Source organism: Rhinolophus sinicus, chromosome 17 (genome assembly GCF_057876585.1).
Source record: "Rhinolophus sinicus isolate RSI-liver-muscle chromosome 17, RSI-T2T, whole genome shotgun sequence".
Taxonomy (NCBI): domain Eukaryota; kingdom Metazoa; phylum Chordata; class Mammalia; order Chiroptera; family Rhinolophidae; genus Rhinolophus; species Rhinolophus sinicus.
Genome location: NC_142517.1, coordinates 152,886,918 through 152,912,264, shown reverse-complemented (window position 1 = coordinate 152,912,264; position 25,347 = coordinate 152,886,918). Strand labels below are relative to the sequence as shown.

At 36.6% G+C, this 25,347-nt stretch overlaps 1 protein-coding gene across 1 annotated transcript in view; it reads left to right on the top strand.

Moving 5' to 3' along the window:
• FAP (fibroblast activation protein alpha) overlaps positions 1-24,804 on the top strand; it is a 70,800-nt gene extending 45,996 nt beyond the window's left edge. The window contains exons 17-26 of the mRNA XM_019727297.3: positions 1,864-1,911; positions 6,858-6,956; positions 7,424-7,493; positions 8,246-8,440; positions 13,026-13,080; positions 20,839-20,938; positions 21,988-22,052; positions 22,542-22,614; positions 22,877-22,950; positions 24,417-24,804. Coding sequence (XP_019582856.1) covers positions 1,864-1,911; positions 6,858-6,956; positions 7,424-7,493; positions 8,246-8,440; positions 13,026-13,080; positions 20,839-20,938; positions 21,988-22,052; positions 22,542-22,614; positions 22,877-22,950; positions 24,417-24,518 — 881 coding nt within the window. The 3' untranslated portion in view covers positions 24,519-24,804. The remainder of the gene's footprint in view (positions 1-1,863; positions 1,912-6,857; positions 6,957-7,423; positions 7,494-8,245; positions 8,441-13,025; positions 13,081-20,838; positions 20,939-21,987; positions 22,053-22,541; positions 22,615-22,876; positions 22,951-24,416) is intronic.
• The last annotated feature ends 543 nt before the right edge of the window (positions 24,805-25,347 follow it).

The following is a 25,347-nucleotide window of genomic DNA, read 5'->3' as shown; positions in this document are numbered from 1 at the left end:
GTAAAATCACATTTATGATGTTGATGAAACAAAAACAATGCAAAGGAGGAAGTCTAGACGACCAATGCTTATGCCACTAGGATCTCACTGTCAGGCCATTTATGTCAAGGGCACTCAGCCATTAGTTTGTCTCATAGTTTGGGCAAAAAAGACATGCCAGTTGTCACTTCTGGAACTGCATACCCATGAAAATTCCATAAGGTGCATGCTGATTGACTAAAGTCAAGAAATTCAGATATATGTCTCATTTCCTTACATCCTGACCAAAAATATAATGTGTGCTTGTTCCTTTTAATAACTTTGAAGAAAAGCTGAACAAAATGAAAATCTCTGAAATTAAATTCTTTAAAATTCTGAAGTTCCACACAATAAAGAACTGCTGGTTTTGAGGGATGCTAATAAATAATATCCCTTCTCCTTACTCCCATGTTACACTGAGGCATCAGGAAGGAAGTCAAAATGTTAGCTTTATTACCTGTAAGGGTTAGTTGGAAAATGTGGCTAAGGTGTGTAACTTCCTAATATTGCACCCCAGAATTCTAGTTATTCACACAAATATGGGTACAACTGGACAACCATTGTCTTCCCCCATGGGGCCTGGTACTGTCACACTTGGAGCTCTCAGGGACAGATCAAAGCATGTTCTCTGCAGGCAGAAAGATGCCAGAAACAAGGCAGAAGATGGACTTACTTATTCCTACGTCATTTCCCCTCTGCTGGCTTGAGACAAAGGGTGCTACTCTAATGACGCTCCCTCCACAAAGAAGGAAGCAAGCTTCTGAAGTTGAAATGCACCTCTACCCCTAGCCTCCATGTTTATTGCTTTTAACTCATTGATTGCCCGAGCAAATTTATCCTTTCAAAGTATATTTCCAGGTATTATTTACTCTGTAGTTCAAAAAAGTGATACGTAGCTTTGAATTATTCATAGATCTTGTTAAAATGGCCAGTTTCTGCACAGAGAACCTGAATTCCATGCTGGAGTATATGGTGGACACTGTTGTGCCACCCAAACCTCCCAAGTCCAGGACTGAATCACTCATTTCACCAGCTATTGAGAGTTCTGGTGGCCGACAGCTCACAGCTGAGCCCACCCCCAACCCACAGGGATTACTCTCATCCCAGGCTATAGCCACTGGCTGCTCCATTCTGGGGTGTACAACCCAGCCCTGTTATCCCATTTGAGACAACTCTGTAGGCCATCCAGTTCCAGAGCTTCTTGTGGGGTTGGCTGAGGTCTCCTTTCTGACAGTACTGAAGACCACCTTCCCTTGTTGCCCCAACTTTCCTCCCCTCTCCCACAGGTGCACATTCTAATACCACCCCCAGATAAATGTCTAGCTCACAAAACTTCTTCTGGGTCTGTTTCCTAAGGAATGTGACATTCCACAGCATGTTTGAACGAACAATACATTCTATATAAATTTATTTCCTCATGTATTAATTACTTTTAAAAAATGCTGTATTCTACCCACCAAAATAAACTGAACGATGAAGTCAAACTGAAAATACAATCTGCACACTGGTGAAAGTTACTGATAATAAAGACACAGAAAAAACTGGCCAATACAGCGTGACATCTTTCCAGAAGGCCATATACCCTTGCAGCTTCTGGGGTCCCTTTGTGTAACTAGATCCAAAATATTCAGCACCACTATTGGAAAAGTACACAGGCAACTAACTCTTTCGCATCTGGTTTTTGATGGGGCTCTGCTCTCACGTGTTGCTTAAATGTAACTTAAAGGTGATGTTTACTTCTCTATGGGAAAAATAGCTGCAGAATTAAAAGATGCACTTGACACTAATTAAAATTAAGTGTTATTTTAAAACTAAGCCATGTTTTTGTTTTCCCCTTGTGCCCAGGCCCAGGCCTCCCCATTTCCACCCTTCATGATGGCCGCACCGATCAAGGTACTGTCTCTGCCATGCTGTTGTCTTGTCTGCAGAAATCCTGAACCCTCAGTGACACTACACTAGAGGGAGCAAGACAGTTTCCCCACACCAACATGGGGAAGTGCCATGGAATCCTGTTATCTTATTATTACACAGATTTGGACAGTTTTTGAGTGAAACCTGATCATAGGAAATTTAATAATTATTTACCGTACGAACCTGGCATAACACAGATGAGTTTTATCAGAGGGATTAATCCTATGTTTCCTAATCAGCTTTATGAAAAGCACAGAAGATTAGAACTGGAAGGAAACAGGATATTTAGTACAACCTCCCTCCCAAATAAGAATTCCTGTTTTTTCTTTTTGTTTTGTTTCGTTTTTTGTAACATCTCACACTGGAGACAGATTCCAGCCATAACTCCAGTTCAAAGCAGAGAGTAACTAGAGTAACTACCACGCTAGCTTTTCTGTTTTAACAGCAACATTATACTGTTGCAACGTATGAATGCCCTGAAATTTGGAGACTCTTTCCATTTTCAACTGCTACCAAGATACTCCTCGTCCATCCTGTATTTGTGATATTGGTTAAAAATAGTTCACAGATCAACGATAATCGTTTTTACTCTCAACAGGGCTATCCAAGTGTATAATTGCCCTGAAACTCTTCCTGAGGTTCTTCATTATCTTTTGATGTACTATAAAAAAATGTCATAGGGTTGAAAGTTGATGGTGACTAGAGGGACTTCAGCACTCATGCCTGCAATCATCCCTGGACAGCTTTGGTGACAAGTCAGGAGACTGCTTTGGGATTAGTTTGGCAACCAGGTCAATGGCTCAAGGATAGGTAAAAATAGGTACTGAGGAAAAACAGCGTCAGGAGCTCTGGGCAAGACAGGCACTGTAATAATGGGACTCTGAATTTAGTTTCATTTTGAAGGTTTTGGTTTTGGGTGTTTTATGTTTTTGTTTTTTGTTTGTTTGTTTTTACTTTGTGTCTAATAATGAAGTACTTTTAAGAATAAGCAGATTATATTTCTCAGTTTGGTTCACCTCAATCTTCAGAACCTAAAGCAGTTCTACCCTCAAATCTATGACTTTTTCTTTTAATGGAAAACCACCATAAATATCTAATTCCCATTTTACTGTGACTGCAAAATAAAGGTCTGTTTCTCTTTTCCTGGACACCAATTTCTCTAGGCCTTATAAAGCTTTATTACTTCACGCAATACTTACAAATAGGTACAGTGTTCATGTCACTCTCACATGTGTAATATGTATTTATGTTTTATAACTGGCCAAATAGAATGCAAATTCTTTTAGAGCACAGTTCTGCAAACTTGTCTAATGATAAAATTCTCCGGAGATGTTTACTATACATACTCTGAGACCCTTTCCAGAAATTTCATTTCAGTAGATCTTAGATTGAGTTAGGGAAACTGTATTTTTAATAAATTCTTACATAAGGTTTGGAGCTACTTTTTAGAGTAGATGCTATGTCTCCCATTTATTAGTAGTTTTCACCTGTTTTTCCATTGCATTTGGTGGCAGAAACCTTCATTCAATAGATCTTGGTTAGGAACCTAGCATATTAAATCAGATAATGCAATATAATAGATTCTTAAAATGACCTGATACTGGGTCAGATATGCTCCCTGTCCTCAAGGAGACTATAGATCAACGAGGAATGCAAATGTGTGAATAGGCAGTTACAATACAGTGGGGTAAAGTATTAAGATAGAGCAAATAGAGCACAGAAAGCACATAAGCAGGGCATATCATCTGAGTTTTGGGATTAGGAAATGTTTCCCAGTGAAAGCTACATCAAACTGGTGACTCATAAATATGAGGGAGAGATTAGTGCTGCTTGTCTGGCTGGCTGGTCAAGGGGAACGATAGTGGTACTTTGTACTGAAAAGGGGGATTCACAGTGGAGAGAACATTTTGAAGGAGATGATGAATTTAGTTTTGAATGTTGAGTTTGAGGTACCGATATGGAATATCCAAGTGGAGCCACCTGGAGTGACATAGTTTTCAATCTGGATGTTGGAGGATCAGTTTGGACTGAAGATGATGATTAAGAAGTCACTGATTTATGAACATTAATGACATGGTTACTAAGGGCATGGAAGTGGATGAGAGAGCAGAGTGGGAAAAATTAGTGTGGGCAGGGATAGTGGAGAGTGAGCCTAAAATAAAACTGTGTGGCACACCAACACGAAAAATGGAAAGAGAAAAGTGAACCTGCACAGGAGACCAAGAGGGAATAGAAGGGGGAGGATAACCTTGAAAGGATGGTGTTGTGAAAGGCAGGACAGGAGAGGACCTGTGTCAAGTGCTACAGAGAGTGATTCATGAGACCTGCACGAAATCAATGAACTTAGCAAAGGGGAGAATAGCACTGGTTTGGTCAGAGTCATTTCAGTGAAACAGTGGAAATGGAAGCCAGATTGACGTAGATGTATGCCTGCATAGATAGTAGAGAAAAAGAAACAGTATTTTCAGTAGGTCTGACTGACCAGAGAGGGAAGAGATGGGATGATGTCTGGAAGGGATTGATAAAGGTTTAACTTTGTTTTTCAAAGCTGATGAACATTTGGGCATGGTTAAGTGCTGATGGAAGAAATTAGGAGACCAAAAGGGGTTGAAAACATAAAGGAGACAGGTCCTGAGAAGTTGGGAAAAGATGGTGTCCAGAGCCAGGTGAGGGGATTATTCTCTGGTATTGTGATGCAAGAGAATGAAGAATTGTTGTAATTATATGAAAGAAGTAATTATATGAAATTTTGAAGATATTGCAGAAAACAGTACAACTTTAGTTTCTCTGCAAAGTGGGGTAAGATCATTTGAAAATAAAAAATAGTACTTGAATTAGATGCCAGAGAAACTCAGAAGAATTGGCACTTGACATCGAGGACCCCACTGAGGCTTAGCTGCATAGGGCACAGAAGGTGTTCATTAAAATTACCCAAAGGATTGAATGACCTCATTTGTCAGCTTTTCTACAGATTCTTCACATAATTTAATTAATGAGCAATATGTTGTAGTTAATATGATCTAAACAAAAATCTCATGCATGAGCCATCATTCTTACCACTTGGTTTCACCATAATAAAGTGTATAAATACATATACAACACATACTACATGTCAGGTACTAGATACTGAATGTGCTGAGTACTGAGTATACGATGATGGTGAAACAAGCTGAAAGATGCAGTCTGGACTGTAGCATTCCTCTGCCAGGTTACAGACTTTCAAAGCAAAGTCACCTAGAAAAGCCCAGTTGCCACCCCTCCCTCTCCTCACAGCAGTATGCACTTCTATTTTGCTCCAAGGGACGGAAACATTGCCCATTTATCTATCATTCGTAAAAATGCAACCCTGGACTGTACAAACATTAGTAAGCTTTTAAATTAAATTTAGCATTTCATTAAGTCATGAATCAGAAAAGTTCAATAGCTAAGAATGGAATGGAGAAGGAATCAAAGTCAAACCAACATGGCAATAACACTTGTGAATTGTCCTTGACTTCCAGTACCTGTTGGTAAAATGACAAAAATAATGACAAATAAATAATGGAGCCACTCTGTGTGCATGTTCCACACAGAAGTCCCTTTATCCATGACAGCTCCACATACAGAATCCACATAAGGACAATGAAGGGCTGTAAATACATAGAATTGCATATTACCTCTATTTATGTATGTATGTATGTACGTATGTATGTGTGTGTGTGTGTGTGTATGTATGTATGTATTTTGGGTTTTATCTTTTAAGATGACACAAGTATGTCTCCCGATGGATCATCCAAAGTTAAAATGAAACTTATTATGTATCTTATACAACTTATACCAAAACAAATATATTTTGTTCTGAGATTAAATATACCATGCTGAAGCAAAATGCCATGAATACATGAAAACTGAGAGTTACAGGGGATGTGGTTTGGCAAACTTAGCGTAGTTACAAGTACTCCTCTAGTTCCCTATCTTCAAGGACCACTTTTATAAAAGGCACAAAAACAAGAAGTCCACAGCATGTCTATGGTAGAAACCTCCGTATTTCAGAAATTATTTAGACTCTTTTTTAAAAAGTAAAGGTACAAACTCTACATTATATGTGAAAGTCTAACTTTTACAAGAAGATGCCCAGTACCAATTCCAGTTCAAAATAAAGCTTACACCAAGCCCTCTATTACTAGAAATGTATTTGCGTTCACCACCGATCTGCTGCATCAGGAGATGAACGGATTTGTTCAGTTTCAAAGATTGAAACATAACTAAGCTCAAATAGAAACCGCAGTTTTTTAAGAATATCTTTAAGACAGAAAGAGATTATAGTGTGCATATATTGCTATTGTTTTAGTAAGGTGTATAACTAGCTTGAGAAAGAATTTGAAGAAATAAGATGCACAATAATTCAATACAAAAAAAAAGGGGGGGAAACTACACTATATTAATCAGGTACAATAGGAAAATGTTAAGAAAGAAATAGATATTAAAATATCATAGAAATGTATTTGAATTCACACACTGAAAATTTTAAAACAAACTTTATAACTACATAAATAATTATTTTAAATTTGAGTTTTCAGAAACAGATTTTACTTCTATTACTTTTTTTTGTGAATGATAAAATAAAAATAATAATGTCACTCGTCATGACTTTACGTTAAAAAAGAGAAGTTGAGATGGGAAAATATGGCTTAATAAAACACTTTTGTTTCTGTGATTCTGCTCAAAATTTGTTTTGATCCGCAAGGATCAGTTTAAGAGGTAACGACTGCTGTCCTTCATAATAACTGTTTTAAAGCCTGGATTAAAAATATGCTTGCCAGTATGAAACTCTTTAAACAATTCTTATAGCTTTTCAGTTTCATCTATATTAAAGCCAAATGAATTTTTAGAAAGAAATTTTCTTATTGATTTGCTACTAATAAAAATGAACATTTTATTTTTTTAAGAAATTAAAATCCTGGAAGAAAACAAGGAATTGGAAAATGCATTGAAAAATATCCAGCTGCCTAAAGAAGAAATAAAGAAACTTGAAGGGGATGAAATTAGTAAGATCTTTTAAAAACTTCTCATTTATAGGCACGAAGTTGAATACTTGTCTTGCTTTTTGAAAAAACGATAGGGTAAATATTATAGTACAAATCCTACAATATTACAGGCTCTTAATTAAAACAATCTTACCATAACAATAGAGTTTCACTAAATATCTTTAATAACTTTGTGAATAGAGTTGATCTTATAGTTTCTTATAGCTCCATTTCAAGTCTGATACTTTCTAAAAAGAGCTTGTCTAATTTTAATTTTAGAATATGCTTCTAGGAAACAATAATTCAAGATTTCCAAAAATTTGTAAATTAGACAAAAATATGTAATAAAAATCAATTTAAAACATATTCTTGGTTCTTAACAATTTACTAGTTATAGATTGATTTTATGTTATGTATTCTTATTAAAGAAAAGAAATACTGCTATGAGTATAGTGGAATAAAGATTTTTCTTCTTTCTTTTTTCTAAGCTTTATGGTACAAGATGATTCTTCCTCCTCAATTTGACAGATCAAAGAAGTATCCCTTGCTAATTCAAGTGTACGTAATGTTTTCTTTGGTGTGAAAGGTGTTTACTGAAAATATGTTGATTTTAAATACACATTTATGAGATAGAATGAACCATTCTCCTTAGTAAATTTCCTACTGATGCTGTTTTTATATATTCATCAACTAATCAGAGTAAATAAAATATGGCTATTTAAAATAGATTGAGGAAATTTTGAGATTTTAGATGGACTTGCTTGCATATGCTGTGTTGAATTTCCTTTGTATGGCAAATTGCCGAATGTGTCAGAATACCTTTGAGATAAATTGCAGCCAAAAAAAAAAAAAAAAATGTATTGTAAATCATCTTAACATCTTATGTAATTGAGTTAGAAAGAAATAAGGGAATGGAATACATTTAGTGGAATCACACCCAAAATCAGTGCTGACCTACACACAATTTGCTTAAAACACCATGCATTTTTTTAGTATATCTTATGTCTGCTTTTAGCAAGTGGCAGGTGGCAGAAATGACGAAAAACCCACACATATTCCTTGAAATGCCAACCCTAGATGTATCCGTTTTGGGGAATGGGAGAGGCTGTGTCCCAAAACAACTTCCTTGTAATAAACCTCTGGGAAAAGCCTGGTCCCCTCTTGATTTTGAGCCAGTTCTAATGCCACTGTTATAGAAATTTTATCATACAAATGTACTGGGAAATACTAAAGGCAATTCTTGGCCATGATGGGAAGTTGAATTTTACAAAGGAATCAGAGATTCCATATTCTCTTTTCTTTGTCTTTAGGTATGGTGGTCCCAGCAGTCAGAGTGTAAGGTCTGTATTTGCTATTAGTTGGATATCTTATCTTGCAAGTAAGGAAGGGATAGTCATTGCCTTGGTGGATGGTCGAGGAACAGCTTTTCAAGGTGACAAACACCTGTATGCAGTATATCGAAAGCTGGGTGTTTATGAAGTTGAGGACCAGATCACAGCTGTCAGGTGAGCACCTTTGCATTCAAACAGAAATTGACATGCAACAAAATCACACAACCACTATTGGGTTTCTCATCCTTAATGACTTAATTCTTTTTGTCTCTTTTTAGAATGTCTATTTTTCTAACTTCATCTAAAGCTATCATTAATCTTAAAGGGATATTTGTGCCCAATATGAGAAAAAAATATTCATGGAAAATAGCTAATAAATGTGTGGAAAACTGATTTATAGTGATAAATGACAAAGACCCTCTTTGGATGATTCAGTCTTTGTAATATCCTTTCATTTATTAACATGGCTTACAATTACCAAAAAAGAAAAAAAAATTATAACTCTAGGGATGGTGTTTAGGAAACCAAACAGCTGAATTTGCTCAAGCATTGTGGGTTTTAATTTGAGCCTTAGAAATGGTTCAAGGTTTCATTAGCACTGTATGCTCACAGATGTTAAGCATTTATTTGTAATTAAACTAGCTGTGAAGCTTGGCTATGTTAACATGAAAGTGTTTCCCTATTTTCATTTGACAAAAACAATTATTTTATGTAACATAAATTATATTACGAAAATATTTAGAGGAAAGACAGATTCAAAATCTGAGTTCTTCCCAACTACATTCTCAATCACAATTTATGGCTCAATCATCTTTTCCTAAACCAAAAAGTTCATAGTCACCAAAATAATTGCTTTTTTGAAAACACTATTCAGGACTTTTCAGGATTTTTCTGTAATTGTTGGATTTCTGTTATGGTGTAAGTAGATGAAGTTAGAGAATAGTAGTTTATAAATGTAAAAGCTAACTCTAGCTAATTACACTCTTAGCCGTGGATGTGTATGTGTGAGTGACAGCTAAATGTCAAACACTGTTTCACAGCAAAGAGCAATTTAGAAAATCCAGTGGTACATTTTTTCTATTGTCTTAATGTCATTAATAGTTACTGATTTCCATGCGGTGTGTACAACACATATTGTATTTCACAACTAGGAGCCAGGCCCAGACAACACTTTTCTGTATTTTTTGTCTCTAATCAAAGCAAAAGTTTAGCCTCACAGTAATTATTTTTAAAAATAGAAAAGTAATCATAGCTCGTATGTTTTCAATTTTTTCTTCCATTCTGTGAACCGTAATATAAATGCCCACAAAAAATATCCGATTAAAACTTCCGTTTAAATAAAATCTGACAAATCAATAAGCAGATTATCAAATAACACTGCACAATCTGTAGGCATCATTCACACCTAACTTGTAGGAAATTTCATCTTTCTTACTGATCCAGACTTTTGACCTTTCCACTAGTAACATGTTTGGGAGAATCTTCTGCCTGAGGGAGAGACATAGAAGAGATAGTTCAAAGAAACACTCCCCCATGAGATCAGTTTCTCATACAAAGACTGTGCTGCACCTTTTTGGAAATGTTAAAACAATTGTCAGCATTACAGACTTAATCATTTAAGGATTTTTTTTTGACACCGTAGTCACATCTATTTGTATTTAAACCATGCAATAAACACCAAGGACATGTAATCCTGGCACTACATCAAAAGACAGAGATATACATTATGCCTCATTTGTAATTCAATTACATATTTTCCAGAATTCATAGAGCTAAAAAGTGGTTTGCTTTGGCATTGGTTAAAAAAACTACCTCATCATCATCATTTCATCATCACAACTTATCAATAACAACAAAATATGACAATATGATATTGCAATACTCTGTATAAAATTGTGCAGTTTACAATCTCTACTCTCAATGCACTTACAATCTTTGTAAAGTGGATAACCCACCTGCACTCTGAAGGGACAGCACTGCTGTTCAATAAAACTTTCAGTAAACACCCTAGTGAACAAGGGGTGGCTACATGGCCCACACAAAGCATATGCAACAGTGAAGATGCCAGTTGAGGCTGGCCTTGGCTTTGCTTGAAACCATTATTCTGCAAAAGTGAAGAGGAAGTCTTAAAACCCCGTGCTTTGAGAAAACAAAAGCTAAAAAGAATACATTTATAATGATCATCCTGGGAGTTATTCAATTCCATCTCCCTAAGAAGTGTATTAGGACTTTGTGTAGTGAACACAGAGAATGAATTATAGAATTGTACACTTGAAACTTATATAATCTTATTACTAAAGTCACCCAAATACATTTAATAAATTTTTTTAAAGGGGTACATTTTGGGAATCAGACGCTAAATATCTGACCTAGGGAATTAGGATTGTAATCCCTCTGTAGTACCTCTTAAATTACCTCCCCTAAAGAATGAAATTTGTCCCCTTGAATCTCTTATAAAAAATGCAATCTGGCTATATTTTTACATGCCAAAAGAAAATCATATGTACATGTTTGGAAACAACAGTAAATACTAGATTCATAAATAGATTCAAACAAAGAAAAGCAGAAAAGACAGTAAAAAGAAGCCACACAATCTCACAACTTTTGACAAATACAAAAGAAATGTTTCAAAGGAGATGCTTGTGAGGTCAAAGAATAAGTGAAACTAGGACCTGCTCTCTTTGGGCTTCTCTGCAAGTGGCACGTATGTGAGACCATTAAAACTCTAGGAGTTATAGGGTCAACTGATTTGAGGTATATTTGGCATTTTTTACATTCCCACAATTTTGAAATTTTATATAACTTGAGGGTTAGTGGTGAGGAAGAATTATATGAGAAAGAATATATATCACATCACACATGGTATCAATAAGAACATCTCCAAAATAGAATGATAAATAATCACCAGGATTCTAAGCTGACCTTTGGTCTAGGGCCATTTTTATGAGAGAAAAGTTGTAAAGTTCAGTCCAGCATCCAAAATGAGAAAAACATGCTTTTCCATTTCTTACTAATATCTTGTTGATTTAACCACATTATCAACAGTATTTCTGATAACCCTCCTGGAAGCTCTTCAGAATTTGGAGGTAAATTTTATAGAGCCTTATTTGTCTCAAAGTGCTCAGGTTATCTAGGTAACCTTTAACCTAGTCCTGCCACATTAAGTGTTAATGTTTCATTTCCATGTTAACTATTGCACTATCACTTCCTGTAACTGTCATCGTTTCAGAATAAACCTAGGAAGGGCGCTGTTAAGAATTTCCTGTTCCCATGTATCACCTGTTATTTGCTTTTACCCCAGATACAAGGCAATATGATTGCTAGTTTCTGGGGGATCATAAAATCACGATTGATTTTATGGCTCAGAACTGTCTTCAAGCACTAGTGGCAAGCTTACTTTTATTAACAAAAAAAAGGGAACCTTTTCTTCTTTCACTTGGTTTTTGAAGTTTGTGTAAGAATTGCCGAAATGCCACACAATTTGCTGCACATTTTCTCTGCTTTGCCATGAATGGCATCAACACAGGTAGCAACTTTCCATGTGCTACCACATTTCTTCCTTGTAGACTCCTCAATGTTCCTCAGAACCAGTGTGGGGGAAGCTGTGACTGATTGGACTTCTTCCCATCTGTTTGTCCCATGCATTTTCCCAACTTCTGTATAAATCAGAAACATTCACATCAAATCAACGGAATGAGCAAAATGGTTGCTGTGGAATCCCTTTAAGAAACTCAGTCTTTAAACAAATAACCATCACTCTGTCCTGCTTCCAGAGACAAATCAGAAAGAACATTAATATAACTGAAGGGAATAAAAAGACAGTATTTTTCCGGAGCCTTGTGTGTCATTTTGTTTCCTCCCTTCCTTCCTGTTACTGTTGTATGCAGGCCTCCACAATGGCTTCCACTTTGGTTTTGTTTTCTACTGCTTCTGTTTGTCTCAGCGTTTCTTGCATTTTTATCAAACCTTTTCAAAAATAAATCACAATGACTCTAAAACACCAGCCTTCGAAGGAGCATGGAATAAATTAGTCTAAAAGATTCTTGTTTTGTACCACCTTTGCGAAGTTACACTTCTGAGGGCTTCCCATGACTTTTTAAAGGTTGCCCTTCAGTGTGGCCTCTTGCTCCTAAAGAGAGATGTATTTTCCAGATAGTTTTCAAATGGAGACTCTTCTGTGATTGTTGAATCATATCTGTATCCTAAAAGAAACATATAATTGTTTGTACCATGATAAATTGAGGGTAACTGAATATGAAATTGGAGAGGGTAGATGTTTTTCCATGGATGGATGTGACCAAAAAATGAGATGGTGGTTATCATTTAACATCTAAGTAAACAACGTCATGAGAAATTAATAAAATTTAAAACAGCAACAACAAAAACCTTTCTTTCAAAAGCTGGGGATTTGGGAATTTGTCCCTAGTCATGGTGCTATTACTTGTCGTCTTTCTATGAGCTTGTGTCTTGAGCTGTCTTGGTCCCAAGTAACTCACCCACACAATTAGGATAGGAGGCCTTCCATCCCAGCAAAGCACTATTCAATAGATACATAGTAGAGTCTAAAGGATCCTTTTATCCTTTGCAGAAAAAATGATAATATTCTTTTAATTATTTGTAAATGTAGTGTGATTATGCATGTGTTTAAACAAAGAAAATACGGCATTTCTATTAAATCTTTGGATTAAATATGCTTGTGTAATGAAGTAAATGTCATGTGTACACACTTAAAATTCTAAAAATTTGTTTTTTACTTTAGAAAATTCATAGAAATGGGTTTCATTGATGAAAAAAGAATAGCCATATGGGGCTGGGTGAGTTGTTTTATATGTTTTATATCTGTTATTCATTTCAGCAATCATCATTTTCTAAATTGTTCGCTTATAAGGTTTCTCATGAAATGTTAATGTTGCAATATAATTTAATCTGTCATTGGAAACAGTCAATTTGAATAATCTGGGCTTTAAAATGATGGCTATAAGTATTTCTTTTTTTCAATCATTTAGTTTCTTTTATAGCAAATTAACTCATAATTGATACATTTTCACTTAATTGTTTTGTATTAGATTATAGTATACTGAACTGAACCATATTCATCAAAGGTTTAATTTCCTTTGTTATTTTAGACTTAATATATATCTTTATATTTCATCATTTCATTTTTTATGAAAAGCTAAGTTAAAGTTTGAAATTGCAGAAACTTTCAGAATATAAATTCCCTAGTACTTAGCCTATCTCAATCATATGTTAACTGTTTTGATCTTTTTTTTCTTTTTTTTTTTGAGAGGGGGAATCAATTTTTTTTTTAATTTTTGAGCAGACCTAATGTTAATTTGTGCTAACTAGAAAGAGGTCTTATTTAATTTCTTAGTTTTAGTTCATGGAGATAATTTCCCATGTTTGAGGAACTGTGCAGGTCTTTAAAATATATATTAAAAGGAAGTAGCAAAAGGTATCAGTCATGGGCAATAAAAAATCACTGGAAAGTTTAGAGAAATACTGGAAAGGATTTAGACTTGCCCATTATAAATTATGATAATTACCCTTCAAGAAAGATTTCCTGTTTCAATTTTTGGTCTGAATTTGCACATTTGCAAGTCAATTTGCAGCCATTTGTGCTTGGGTTGTTTTTCTTGGCTCTTGTCTCTGAGGGCAGTCTGCACAAGACGAGGGAATGAAACCCAATATTGAAGGGAATCTGCAGGATTCAGCTCAACTCTCAGCTCAGTGACCAGATGAAGAGCTGTTAGGAATTTGTGGAAAGTTGTTACTTCAAGCCATTTGGTCCTTCTTAAAACTATCAAATATTAAATATCTAAAACAGAATGGAATTTAAAGGGTAGAAAGAAAATGTTTTATAGTGAAATATTTCAGATAAGACTTTTCCTACAATCCCTTTTTATGAAAGTTCCTAAAGTAAACCCTTGAAAGATTCAAATTTCAAGCTGAACACTTACATATAAGCATTAACATTTCTCTTAGAGATTTTTTTACTCTGCTTTTACTGCAGGCTTTGAAATAACCATAAAGTGGAACTTTTTAATTTCATTTTTGGAACATTCTAAGTATTAGTTTGGTAGAGAACCACCTAAGTGGGATGATTTAAGGAACCTACTCATCACCCAAAAATACATCTATATCAGTCTGAATTTTTTCAATAAGAGATTCTCACCATGTCTATACAATTGCTTCTGGAAGAAATAGTATATTAAGCCTCCTTTATTGCTTACTTTCCAACATGGTGGTGATTGTGAGGTAAACACTGAGAGCATGTGTGGGAGAAGAAAATAATAAATGAACTCTAATGGATACAACACTTAAGCAGCGCCTATATCAGCGGAAGGACCCAGAAGGTCCTGAAGGAAAAAGACCTTAACACTGTCCTGTTTTTATCAGTTCTTTAAGACCAACCCCTGTTTATTAATCCATTCATCTTATCATTGGCTCATTCATTCTTTCATCTGTGTACAAAATTTTCATCCATGTACAACTAGGTTTTATATTAGGTTCTTTGGGAGATGAAAAGATGGGTAAGTTGTCACCCTGGACCTCTAGTAGAGAAAACAGACAGCAAAAAAAGGCATTTCTCATGAAATGTTCTAAGTGTTAAGAGAGATGTTACTTGTAGAGACAGCAATAAAAGGAATTTCTCATGAAATGTTCTAAGTGTTAAGAGAGATGTTACTTGTAGAGAGCACTGGGGAGAACAATGGTTAATTCTGTCTGTGGGAGCTAAGGGGAGATTCAGAAATGAGGTAGCGTTTGAGCTTGGTGAAGAGAGGTTAATTAAAGGGCGCTCCAGACAGAGTGAAGACAACATTGCCCAGGTCCTGAGGTAACAAAGAGTACGGCATGTGGGGAGACTCTGAGTTGATTAAGAATGTTAAATTTCAGAAGCATAAGCCTATGGTGAAGAAGGTGTAGGAAATGAGTCTGGGTAGGTAGGCATCCAGGTAACAAGAGTCCTTTTAGGCCATAAAGGAGAGTGGGCTCTATCCATGGCTCTGTGACACATTTCTCTTCTCATTTTTCTACGTCTCTATAATCATTACATTACATTTACTCTTTAAATATCAGTGTTTTTCTGGGTCTGGCCTTCGCTCTCATGCCTCCTCATTTCCTTGGGGAAACCCACGTGGTTTCAAGGCTATTGATGGCTGCCAGATCTCTGCCACTAGCCCCAGTCTCTCTTCAGAGCTCCACCTTTCAAATGCTTCCTGATCACCTCTTCCAAATGTCTTACAGGGGCCTCAGACTTAACTTGCACAAGCTAGGCTTGTCACAGTTTACTTTAAAACACATCCTTGTCTAAGTTAAGAACCTCATCACACACCTAGTCACCCAAGGTAGTAAGTTCAGAGCTATTTTCAACTTCCTCTGCTCCCTGATTCCAACATTCTGTCGGTTAATACATTCTGTCAACTCTACCTTCAAACCTCGAAATCTGTCTTATCATCCCCACTGACATTGCCATAGTTCAAGGTTCTTCATATGTAATTTTGACCATAGTGTCTCAAACTTTTGCTTGTATAAGCATCACGTGAAGAACTTGTAAGAACACCATTTCCAGGGCCCTGTCACCCGGGATTCTGAGTCAGTGTTCCAGGGTGGGGCCCAAAGGTTTGCATTTCTAGCAAGATCCCAAATAACGTGGATTCTTTTGGTCCATAGACCACACAGGTTGGGTAGTACCTGTTTAACTATCCCAATTGCCTCTTAACTAGCCTCACTGCTTTGGCTTTACAAGCTCCAATGTTGCCAATGAAGATATTGTTTCAGAACACTGTTCTTACCAAGTTGCTTTTCTGCTAATATATTTTATAGGGCTACACATTAACCTCAGACTAATGCCCAAACATATTATCTTGCATGCAAGGCCCTTGGCAATCTGGTTGTAACCTACTTTTCCAGTCTCATCTCTCTCTACTTTTCCCCATACCTTATGAATAATTTGACTGCTGTCTGCGCTTCCTTGTTCCCATGATTTTGTAAATCCTGTTCCACAAATCTGCAATGTCCAGTCTCTTCTTCTATTCCCTACCTCTTTCTCACTCCACAATGGAAAATTCCTACTTGTTCTTTAACACCTAACTCAAAAAATGAATCCCTAACTTTTTTTGTGCTCCTATAGCTCTTTATACTGCTCTTGCAGGAATTACAATGTTTTATCTTGTCTATCTGTTGGTTTCTCCCACAAGAATGTAAGCTCATCAAGGGAACGAATGGACTTTGCCTTTTTTAAAACTTTGTTTCTCAAATGTTTAGCACACATCTATGATGTTTAAACTGAATTTAACCCTATAAGTCAATAATCCCCCAAATGTGTTCTATTGGTGCCAGGAAATTTTTCAAGAAAATGTTCTCTAGTCTAATAATTTGGTGTATCATAAATTCTACATGATAGTATATATAGGCTCAATGAAGGAATAGTAAAGAATCCTGTTAAATGTTTTTACAGTAAATTTAATACAGTACTACCAAAATGTATTTTGAGTCCACGGATAACTCTTTGAGTAGTGCTCTGGAAGTCAATAGGGAACGGAATTGGTGTCTTAGAAAGATACTCTTGGCTGCTGAGTAGGGAAGGGAGTGGGCCAAAGATCTAGAAGAGCAGAAATACTGGCAACAAATACAAAGGGAATGAATTTAGGCACTGAAATAGGTGAGCAGAAGTCATAGCTCTGAGTGCTCCTTTATAGTATAATAAGCAGGGACCTATGGGAAACTGAAGATAGGAAAGAAGATATTGAAAATGACCATGAAGGTTATTCAGCAATTATTGTGTTCCATATCAGGGAAGAAAGTATCTGTTTCCATGAAGTGTTAGACACATTAGTGGTCTGAGAAATGCATTGTAGCTAACGACACATTTTTTATGGTCAATAAGCCGCCAATCCTACATTTCCCTCCATTATCCAGATTAAGAAGGGGAGAGCAGGCATTTTTATCTTACCTTTTCATTTTTCTAGCTTACACACCAAAGTTTAGTAGCCCTGTTTTTAGCAGCTTGTTAGATATCCACTGTGCACCTAGTACTATGCTGAGTAAGTGTTTGTTATGACAATGGTTCTTAACCAGGCAATTTTGTCCCTCAGAGGACGTTGGCAATGTCTGGAGACATTTTTGGTTGTTACAACTGGGGGAGTACTATTGGCATCTAGCAGGTAGAGGCCAGAGATGCTGTTAAATATTCTACAGTACCCCCCTACCACCCCCAAAAAAAGAACTATCCAGCCCAAAATGTCAATAGCACTGAGGTTGCAAAACCCTGGTTTATGGGAAGTAAAATTGAAGCAATTATTTTCTGACAATTGAAGAGCAGTGGGGGTTTGCCTAAATTATTAGAATAACAACCTCATTTATGGGCTTTGCTTTGTTAATATAGGCCTAGCCAGGTGGTGTTGAATAAGCATTAGTTCATGATTTAATCTTAGTTCCTTTCTCTTCCAGTGACTAATTATAAGCAATTTGAATTGCCATGTGTGATCAACTATGTAAAAGTAGGACAAATGCACCTCTAATGAGACTATATTAGACTCAAAACTTAAAGTTCTCCAAAGAGGTTGCTCTAGTAGAGGGATGTAGAGGATATGGCAGAGGTTGCAGAGTTAGGTGTCCTGGGGTTGAATCCCAGCTCTTCTGATTACTGACTTTGCAAATACTCTAAGTTTACTCTAAGCCTCAATGTCCTCATCATGAAATGTAACCATAATTTCCTGAATAAGTCACTATGAGGGGTTAGATGAGTTAATAAGAAAGCCATATGTTAAACAAATATTTATGCTGTTCTTACTGTGTTTCGGGTCATATTTTCAGTGCTGGGGATACATTCATGAATGAAACAGATAAAAATCTCTGTTTATGGCTTTGGGAATGGTTGGGAGAAAGACAATAAGCAAAATAAGTAAAATGTTTAGGGTGTTAAACAATGATAAGCACCATGAGAAAATCAAAACAAGAAAGGAACATGGTACAGGGTTGGTGGAATTTTTGATGAGAAGGACAGGTGAGACTTTTTTTTTAAATTCAGACTTGAAATGAGGAGAAAGTAACCTATACTGATTTCTGGGGAAAGAGCAATCTAGGCAGAGGGTAGAGGCATTGCGAATGTCCTGAGGCTTGGAGAGTTCAAAGACGTTCAGGATGGCCAATGAGCAAGGCAGAGGTGTGAGGTGGAAGAAGGATGACGCTTTGCATGGGACCACAGAGACCTTTGCAATAGCCTTGGCCATGCAAACACTAGCTCCTTATTATTACTGCCTGTAGGTAAAATGCTCCAATGTGCATTATAGCTCACATAAGAGTGTTCTATAAACCCCTCAGAATTCTGTGCCCTTCTAAAAATGTTTTTAAAGATATCTTTCATTTAAGCAAAATGGCAAAGCGTCTAAGTGCAAAGGACAAAATTCTAGAATTCTCATGGCCAATCTGCTCCGTGGGTTCTTTTCTTGCGGCAGCCACCCACTCTGCCTTGGAGCCCCACCCATGGGAGAGCAGAAAAAAGTTAACTCGGGTTCTTTTTTTCCCCTCTTCGTTTCTACAATAGGAATAGCTTTTCTAAGCTTCCTGAGTATTTAAAGTACACTTTCCTTTGTTGTGCAGCTGCTCCAGTAGTGTTGTTCTTACAAATTCTCGGGGAGAGTTTGTATCCGTCCTGAAAACATGAAAATTTTATTTAGACAAAGCCCTATTATCTAATCACTGAGTGGTTACAGATTAATAATTCCTAAGATTTTGAACAGAAATGTTTTAAAATGCTCTTAATTTCAAATCTCACTTTGTGCTATTTCGTTTTCTGGAGCATAGAAGAGAAGGAGGATCCAGTAGTGTTATTTGCAGTGAACACACTTTTCCAATAAAACCATAAACAATAAGAATTTTTCTAAAGGACTCAAGATTCCTCTACTCTCATTTGAACTTAAAATTAAGAAGAAAGGAAAGATCTTCTGTTTCAGTAATAGTTGTTGCTAATGTATTTATCAGAACAAATTATTTTGACATTACAGGTGAAAGTTTGAACCTGACAGAGAATTTTCACTTACCAAAATGAGTTTGAAACCCAAATGTTTCTTCTGTTTCTAAAATGTATTTTTCCTCTATCAAAAAAAAAACAACACACGTTTTCGTTTTCCTCCAAGTGTAACAAAAAGAGTTCATGGTATAATAATCCAAACTGCCTCTCTTATTCTGTGTTTTGGGGCCAAGGTCCTCAATAAAATTCCCCAGAGCTGGAAACATAAAACTGTAAACTACTTAGAGAATTCTTCCTTTAACTATTGAATTCAGCAAGATCGTTTAACTTATTCCCCCATTTCCTGTATTTCATGGATTAAGAATAGACCCCTGCCACTGACCTGCTGCCATCACCATGTCTGTCTGTCTGTCTCTCTTGCTCTATTGAGCTCTCATTCTCACTCTCACTCTTTCACTCTCTCTAAAGACTGACTTTTCTGTTCCAAAGGGTGATATGATTTCTCCTCACTTGAGGGAACTGATTCCCACAATTTTGTGGTAATAAGATTTTAAAAACAGGATTCACATTTAGTTGGAGAGTCGCACTGTCCCCTTATCATTTATAGGGCTGCCCCAAATTTAGGGCAAGAATAGACACAGAATCACTTCCTAATCTAGCACACACACTCTGGGAAGTTTATGTCCCAGAACACAGCTTAATCCATGTTCCCAGGAGAAGCACTTCTCTCCCAGCATGTTTATACAGGCCAAATATGCCTTCCAGGGAAAGATGCAGCCTTATTGCGATGCTCTGTTCCTTCCTTCATTTTTAGGAAAAGGTTCAGATTTCCAAGTCACATGGGCAGGCATCTCCTTTTGCTACTAGGGTCACATTTCTGAATTACCTATTGATACTAGGGGAAGAAAACTGGTGAAAGCTAAACCTACCCTTGATTCTGCAATTTGTATTCCCTTTTGTATTTCTTTGTTTTTTCATTCAATTTGTGGGATGGTATGTAATTTTTTAGACACCAATGGCTTTTCCTCCTTTGAGCTGCTTTGCCAGAAATCTTTAAAACACAATATGTAGCACTGCCTTATACACAAACCCTGGCCATGTCTTAAACTATCGAGAAGGTTTTTATGTCCTTCCCTTGATGATCTGTTATGAAAATAAGTAAATACACAGATACAAGTTCTGCCTCACAGGACTTTTGCAAACTGTTCGAAGTAGTTTGCATTTACATTTTGGGAATAATCTCCTTTTTTTGGTAAGTTTCTTTCAAGTAAAATCCTGTTTTTGCTCTAACAAGGTCCTGGTTGGAAAAATATAGAGGAGGAAAAAAAAGAGAATATTTTGCTGAAAAATTGTAGTTATATCCATCTCTTAAACTGTTCCTACCATGTTCTGATCAGCACACCATGTGTTTATACTTTACTGGGAGTGGAATTACTATTACGTCTGGTGGAGCTTGCTGCCACGGGTGCAAGGTAGACATTTAATCTACCCTGTGTCCCCTATCTCCCATCAGCACTTATAGTGAATCAAGTTGTTGTAAAAATATGGAGAAGGGTTATTAAGGTAAATGTGGGACTAACTCGTAACAATGTCTCTACAGTCCTACGGAGGTTACGTTTCATCGCTGGCCCTTGCATCCGGGACTGGTCTCTTTAAATGTGGGATAGCAGTAGCTCCAGTCTCCAGCTGGGAATATTACGGTATGGAAACATTTCATAAATGTTGCTGTGAAAACATTTAACACATAATTACTTTATATTTGAGGTTGCTAGGAAAACAAATCATGCAGTAAAATTCACCCCAGAATCAGTGGGGAAAATATAATACATAAACGAGTTTATTTATATGATTCATTACAATCCTGTTGTAACAATCAAAGAAATCTTAAGAGTGAGGAAGGATTTTTCCAAAATCCAATATATCTTATTATCTCCAGAACCCCTGCTGAAACAAACCTTTAAAAATCAGAGCTAACTCTGTGTTTTTGCAGGTCCATCTTTGCAGCACACCTGGCTTTTAAACACATTTTATGCAAAGTCAGACCTAGGCCAAGTAATTCGCCTCCACACCACAGTTTGTAGCTGCCAGATCCATTGCTCCAGAGATCAGAGAATAACAAAATTTGTTTGAGAAGTACACCTCCCCTGAGTGTCTATTTCTTATGATTAGCATCAAAGCAGGATGATTATTTGGAATTAACTATAAGAATTGTACAAAAATTAGCTTTCATCAGATCCTCTTCACTTTCCCTTTTGGGGAGTAGAAACGAGACAATTGTGACTTGTATGGAATCTTTATTCAGGAAAAACAAAAAAGTTTATGTATGCTAGGGGAGGAGCATTTGTGGGATATATTTCATCCCAGATTAAGACACCAGTGAAATTAATACAGGTGGCTGCATTTGTGATTTCTTTTAAAATATAATGAGGTCATTCCACAGGGTCATTCCTATCTCAACATTCCTTCAACTGAAGTGCTTTGGGTAGAAATGAAAAAGGTACAAATCAACGCTTTCTAATGATAGTTGCTCCCATTTTCATAATCTCCCTCTCCATTACTTTTCTAGCCCTAGTGAGGCAAATTGCAGAGCAAATGACTTGGGTGGAGCATTACAGTAAAGGAAAGCAAGGACCTTCCTCAGCAGCTGCATGAGGAAGAATTGAGGAGCCGTTATCAATCTAGGGGGTCTCCTTGGTTAATGAGATGATACATATTACATGCAAACAACCTTTTCTTATATATTTTATAGCATCTATCTACACAGAGCGATTCATGGGTCTCCCAACAAAGGATGATAATCTCGAGCACTATAAGGTAAGCATGTTCTGTTCTATTTAGGTCATTAATTTATCTCAAATGTGCAAAATAATTTTAAAGCAGTCATGCAACTTTTTTTTTTTTGGGGGGGGCGGGACTTTTGCTAGGTTCCCAAGCAAATATGATGATCTTTTGTTAGCTGTAAAACACCTCACTAGAAACGAACTTACTCCTTTTGGATTTTATTCTCTCTTTTTCCTTCCTTCTTCCCACCCCCAAACCCTACACAGCTTGAGCGGGCATCATTTATGCCTAAGGTCTCACTCATATGTAACATATGACACATAAACTTTCAGTTTTTCAAACTAAGAATCAGATGGAAGTAATGCAAATGATGAAGAAAATGTGTTGCTTTGACTCTTAAATATTTATCAACCAAAGCAATACATAATTTCAGTATTGGTGCTAAGTCCATTACACAATGATTTAGCTAGTTTTCTATTAGAACTTGCAGCTACTAAAATGTTAATTTTTTCTCTTTTCCAGAATTCAACTGTGATGGCAAGAGCAGAATATTTCAGAAATGTAGACTATCTTCTCATCCACGGAACAGCAGATGGTGAGGTTTAAGCAAGACTCTTACACATAAAAATACTGAGCCAGCATCACTTTGTTTAAGAAACATTAAGCTTCCTCCTATGCCTGTACTCAGGGTCAGTACCTAAGAGTCAGGGACATTTCCATAAACGAGTGTGATTACTCACTGCTGACAATGTCAACGGCATGACTAGATAATTGTTGGTGTTCATTTCCAGGCAGTACATTGTCACTCCATGCTTTCTGGTATTTAGCAGCACTTTAACTCTCTCTCTTTGTTGCAGATAATGTGCACTTTCAAAACTCAGCACAGATTGCTAAAGCTCTGGTTAATGCACAAGTGGATTTCCAGGCAATGGTATATAATTTCGTTTTTCTCATGTTCTCGGCTTTAGAACCCTAAACTAAAAAGAGGAATCTTTTAATTAATTAATTTATTTATTTACTAAAACCTGACAAAGAGACTATAGGGTAGAGTAGGCATAACATGAGCAAATGAATCTTGATCTTTTATTAACTCCCTGAAGGACACTAAGCAAGCCATGTCCCCTCTGGTGATTGCAGTTGAGTAGTATATGAGTATAAAATAAAGGCATCTACGAGATTAGATGATCTTCTAGCTCCCACATCCAATAGTTCTGTGACCCAATGTAAGTATAGCTGTGTGCTAAGAGTCCCTACAAAACCTGGGCATCCCAAAGTATCCAGAAGCTTCTGTTTATTCAGTGAGATGCAATTGCAGAATGTAATCTGTTATCAGAGACCCCAGCGGCTCCCTGAAGTCACGCAGTCCCACTCAGAGTTAGAGAATCCTGTCACCTATATGTGCTCCGTGCCTGGCACAGGCTTGGCCCACCACAGACACAACTATTTGTACTGAGTGAATGAATGAATGAATGAATGAATGAATGAGCTAACTGTAAAATCCAGGTTGCATGAGGAGTGGGAAATGAAAACAGAGGAAAATGCGGCAAAACCAAGGCAAAGGAGACAGTCCCTAATAGCTACCTTCCCTTCTCTTTGGGGAGCATAAATTCCCCCTCACTTGCTTATGTTGAGCAAGAACTCAGAAAAGGAAATCCCCATTTTTTTGAAATTTGTTTTTTTTTTAGAACAATGTATAAAGGGTCAGGTGAGATTTTTCTGGGTTTCTATTGATTGTGACCCCCCCAAAGTAAATACAACTTACAAGTTTATAGAATTACATCATGACCACTAGCCACTTATTCAGTGAAAACAATAATCTCACTGATCTCTCTCCAACAATACAGTTTGAATCTATGATACCATATCCCTGTTGTTGTTGTTTTTAATGATACTGTATTTTACTCCTACAAAGGATGTTTATGGTTTTATGTGCTGTGGATTTTTTGCACCAAAGAGGAATTAGAGTCAGAGGCTAAAAGCCTCATAGAATGCTTATGCTAGAAGAAACCTTAGGGAAAATCAAATTCAACCCCCTCATTTTACAAATAAGGAAACCAAGCTTCAGAGAAGCAAAGTAACAGACCCAGCACATGTGCTCTGGAACCCATGCCTGCTTCCTGATTCCCCCGGATGATGGCTGCTATGAAAACTTAGCCACCAAGAGCTAAAACATAAGTTGAAAGACTATGAAAGAGCAGTGAAGGTTAATTGAAGATCTTTAAATCTTCCTACTCCAAATGTTTACATGTAAACTAATGTGATTATTTGAGTGTTCTTAGGTAGAATTTCAACCATAATATTAGAAATGTTATAAGGTCCTGAGAGCATAAAAAAGTCAAAGGCAGATGCATTGTGTGGCTGCAGGAATAAAGCAGGTTTTTTCCCTTTGTGTTTCAGTGGTACTCTGACCAGAACCATGGCATATCCGGCCTGTCCACGAAACATTTGTACACCCATATGACCCACTTTCTAAAGCAATGTTTTTCTCTGTCAGACTAAAAACAATGTCCATGCAAGTCTGTATCACAATCTGAACACTTCAGATAAATGCCTCAGACTGTTTGCTTGTTTTATTCTTTATGCTGTTAAATGTTGGTATAAATAAACAAAGGAATGTTGCTTGAATGGCTGGCAAAAAATTAGGAGAAGTTCAACCAAAATATTGTTTACATTTTCTGGTACTCTATGCAAGAGAAAAGAGAGTCATGCCTTTTGCTTTGGACATAATATTTTATCACCTGTTTATTTGAGGGGGAAAAAACAATAAAGTCAGAAGTTAAAGTGCTATTATTTTGTCTGTATTCATTGATTTCAGCTTCCAGAATCTATCACAGGAAGAAGTGTGTGGACTAGGCAAGTGCATGAATAATATTAGGGTGGTCATCCAGGAGAAGAATCTAGAAGCAGTTTGGGAGTTTTGTAATTAGAACTCCAAATCCTGGATCAAAGTACGTGACAGATTATTCAGAAATCAAGTCTAAGATGCATTTTATAGAGACACCCTGATGTTTGCACTCCATGCTGTCCCTCCAAGAAACGTTTATTAAATTTCTCCCAGATGATGTCTTCAGCATTGCCAAAAGCATTAGATAAGGATACAGTCAGACCTATGTATTCAGGCTCCTTTCAAGAAATGCTTCAAATTTGGAAATGTTCCTATTTTATGTCCCTTCTTAGAATTAGTAATGGTAACTGCTTTCAGATTGCTAAGCCACACCAAACGAAACAAAACAAAAAATATTAATAAATCAGATGGACATCCATAGCTGGAAAGGAAACATTTTCTATCTATGAGATTTGGGGGAGAGAGGGTTAGTTCTACATTATA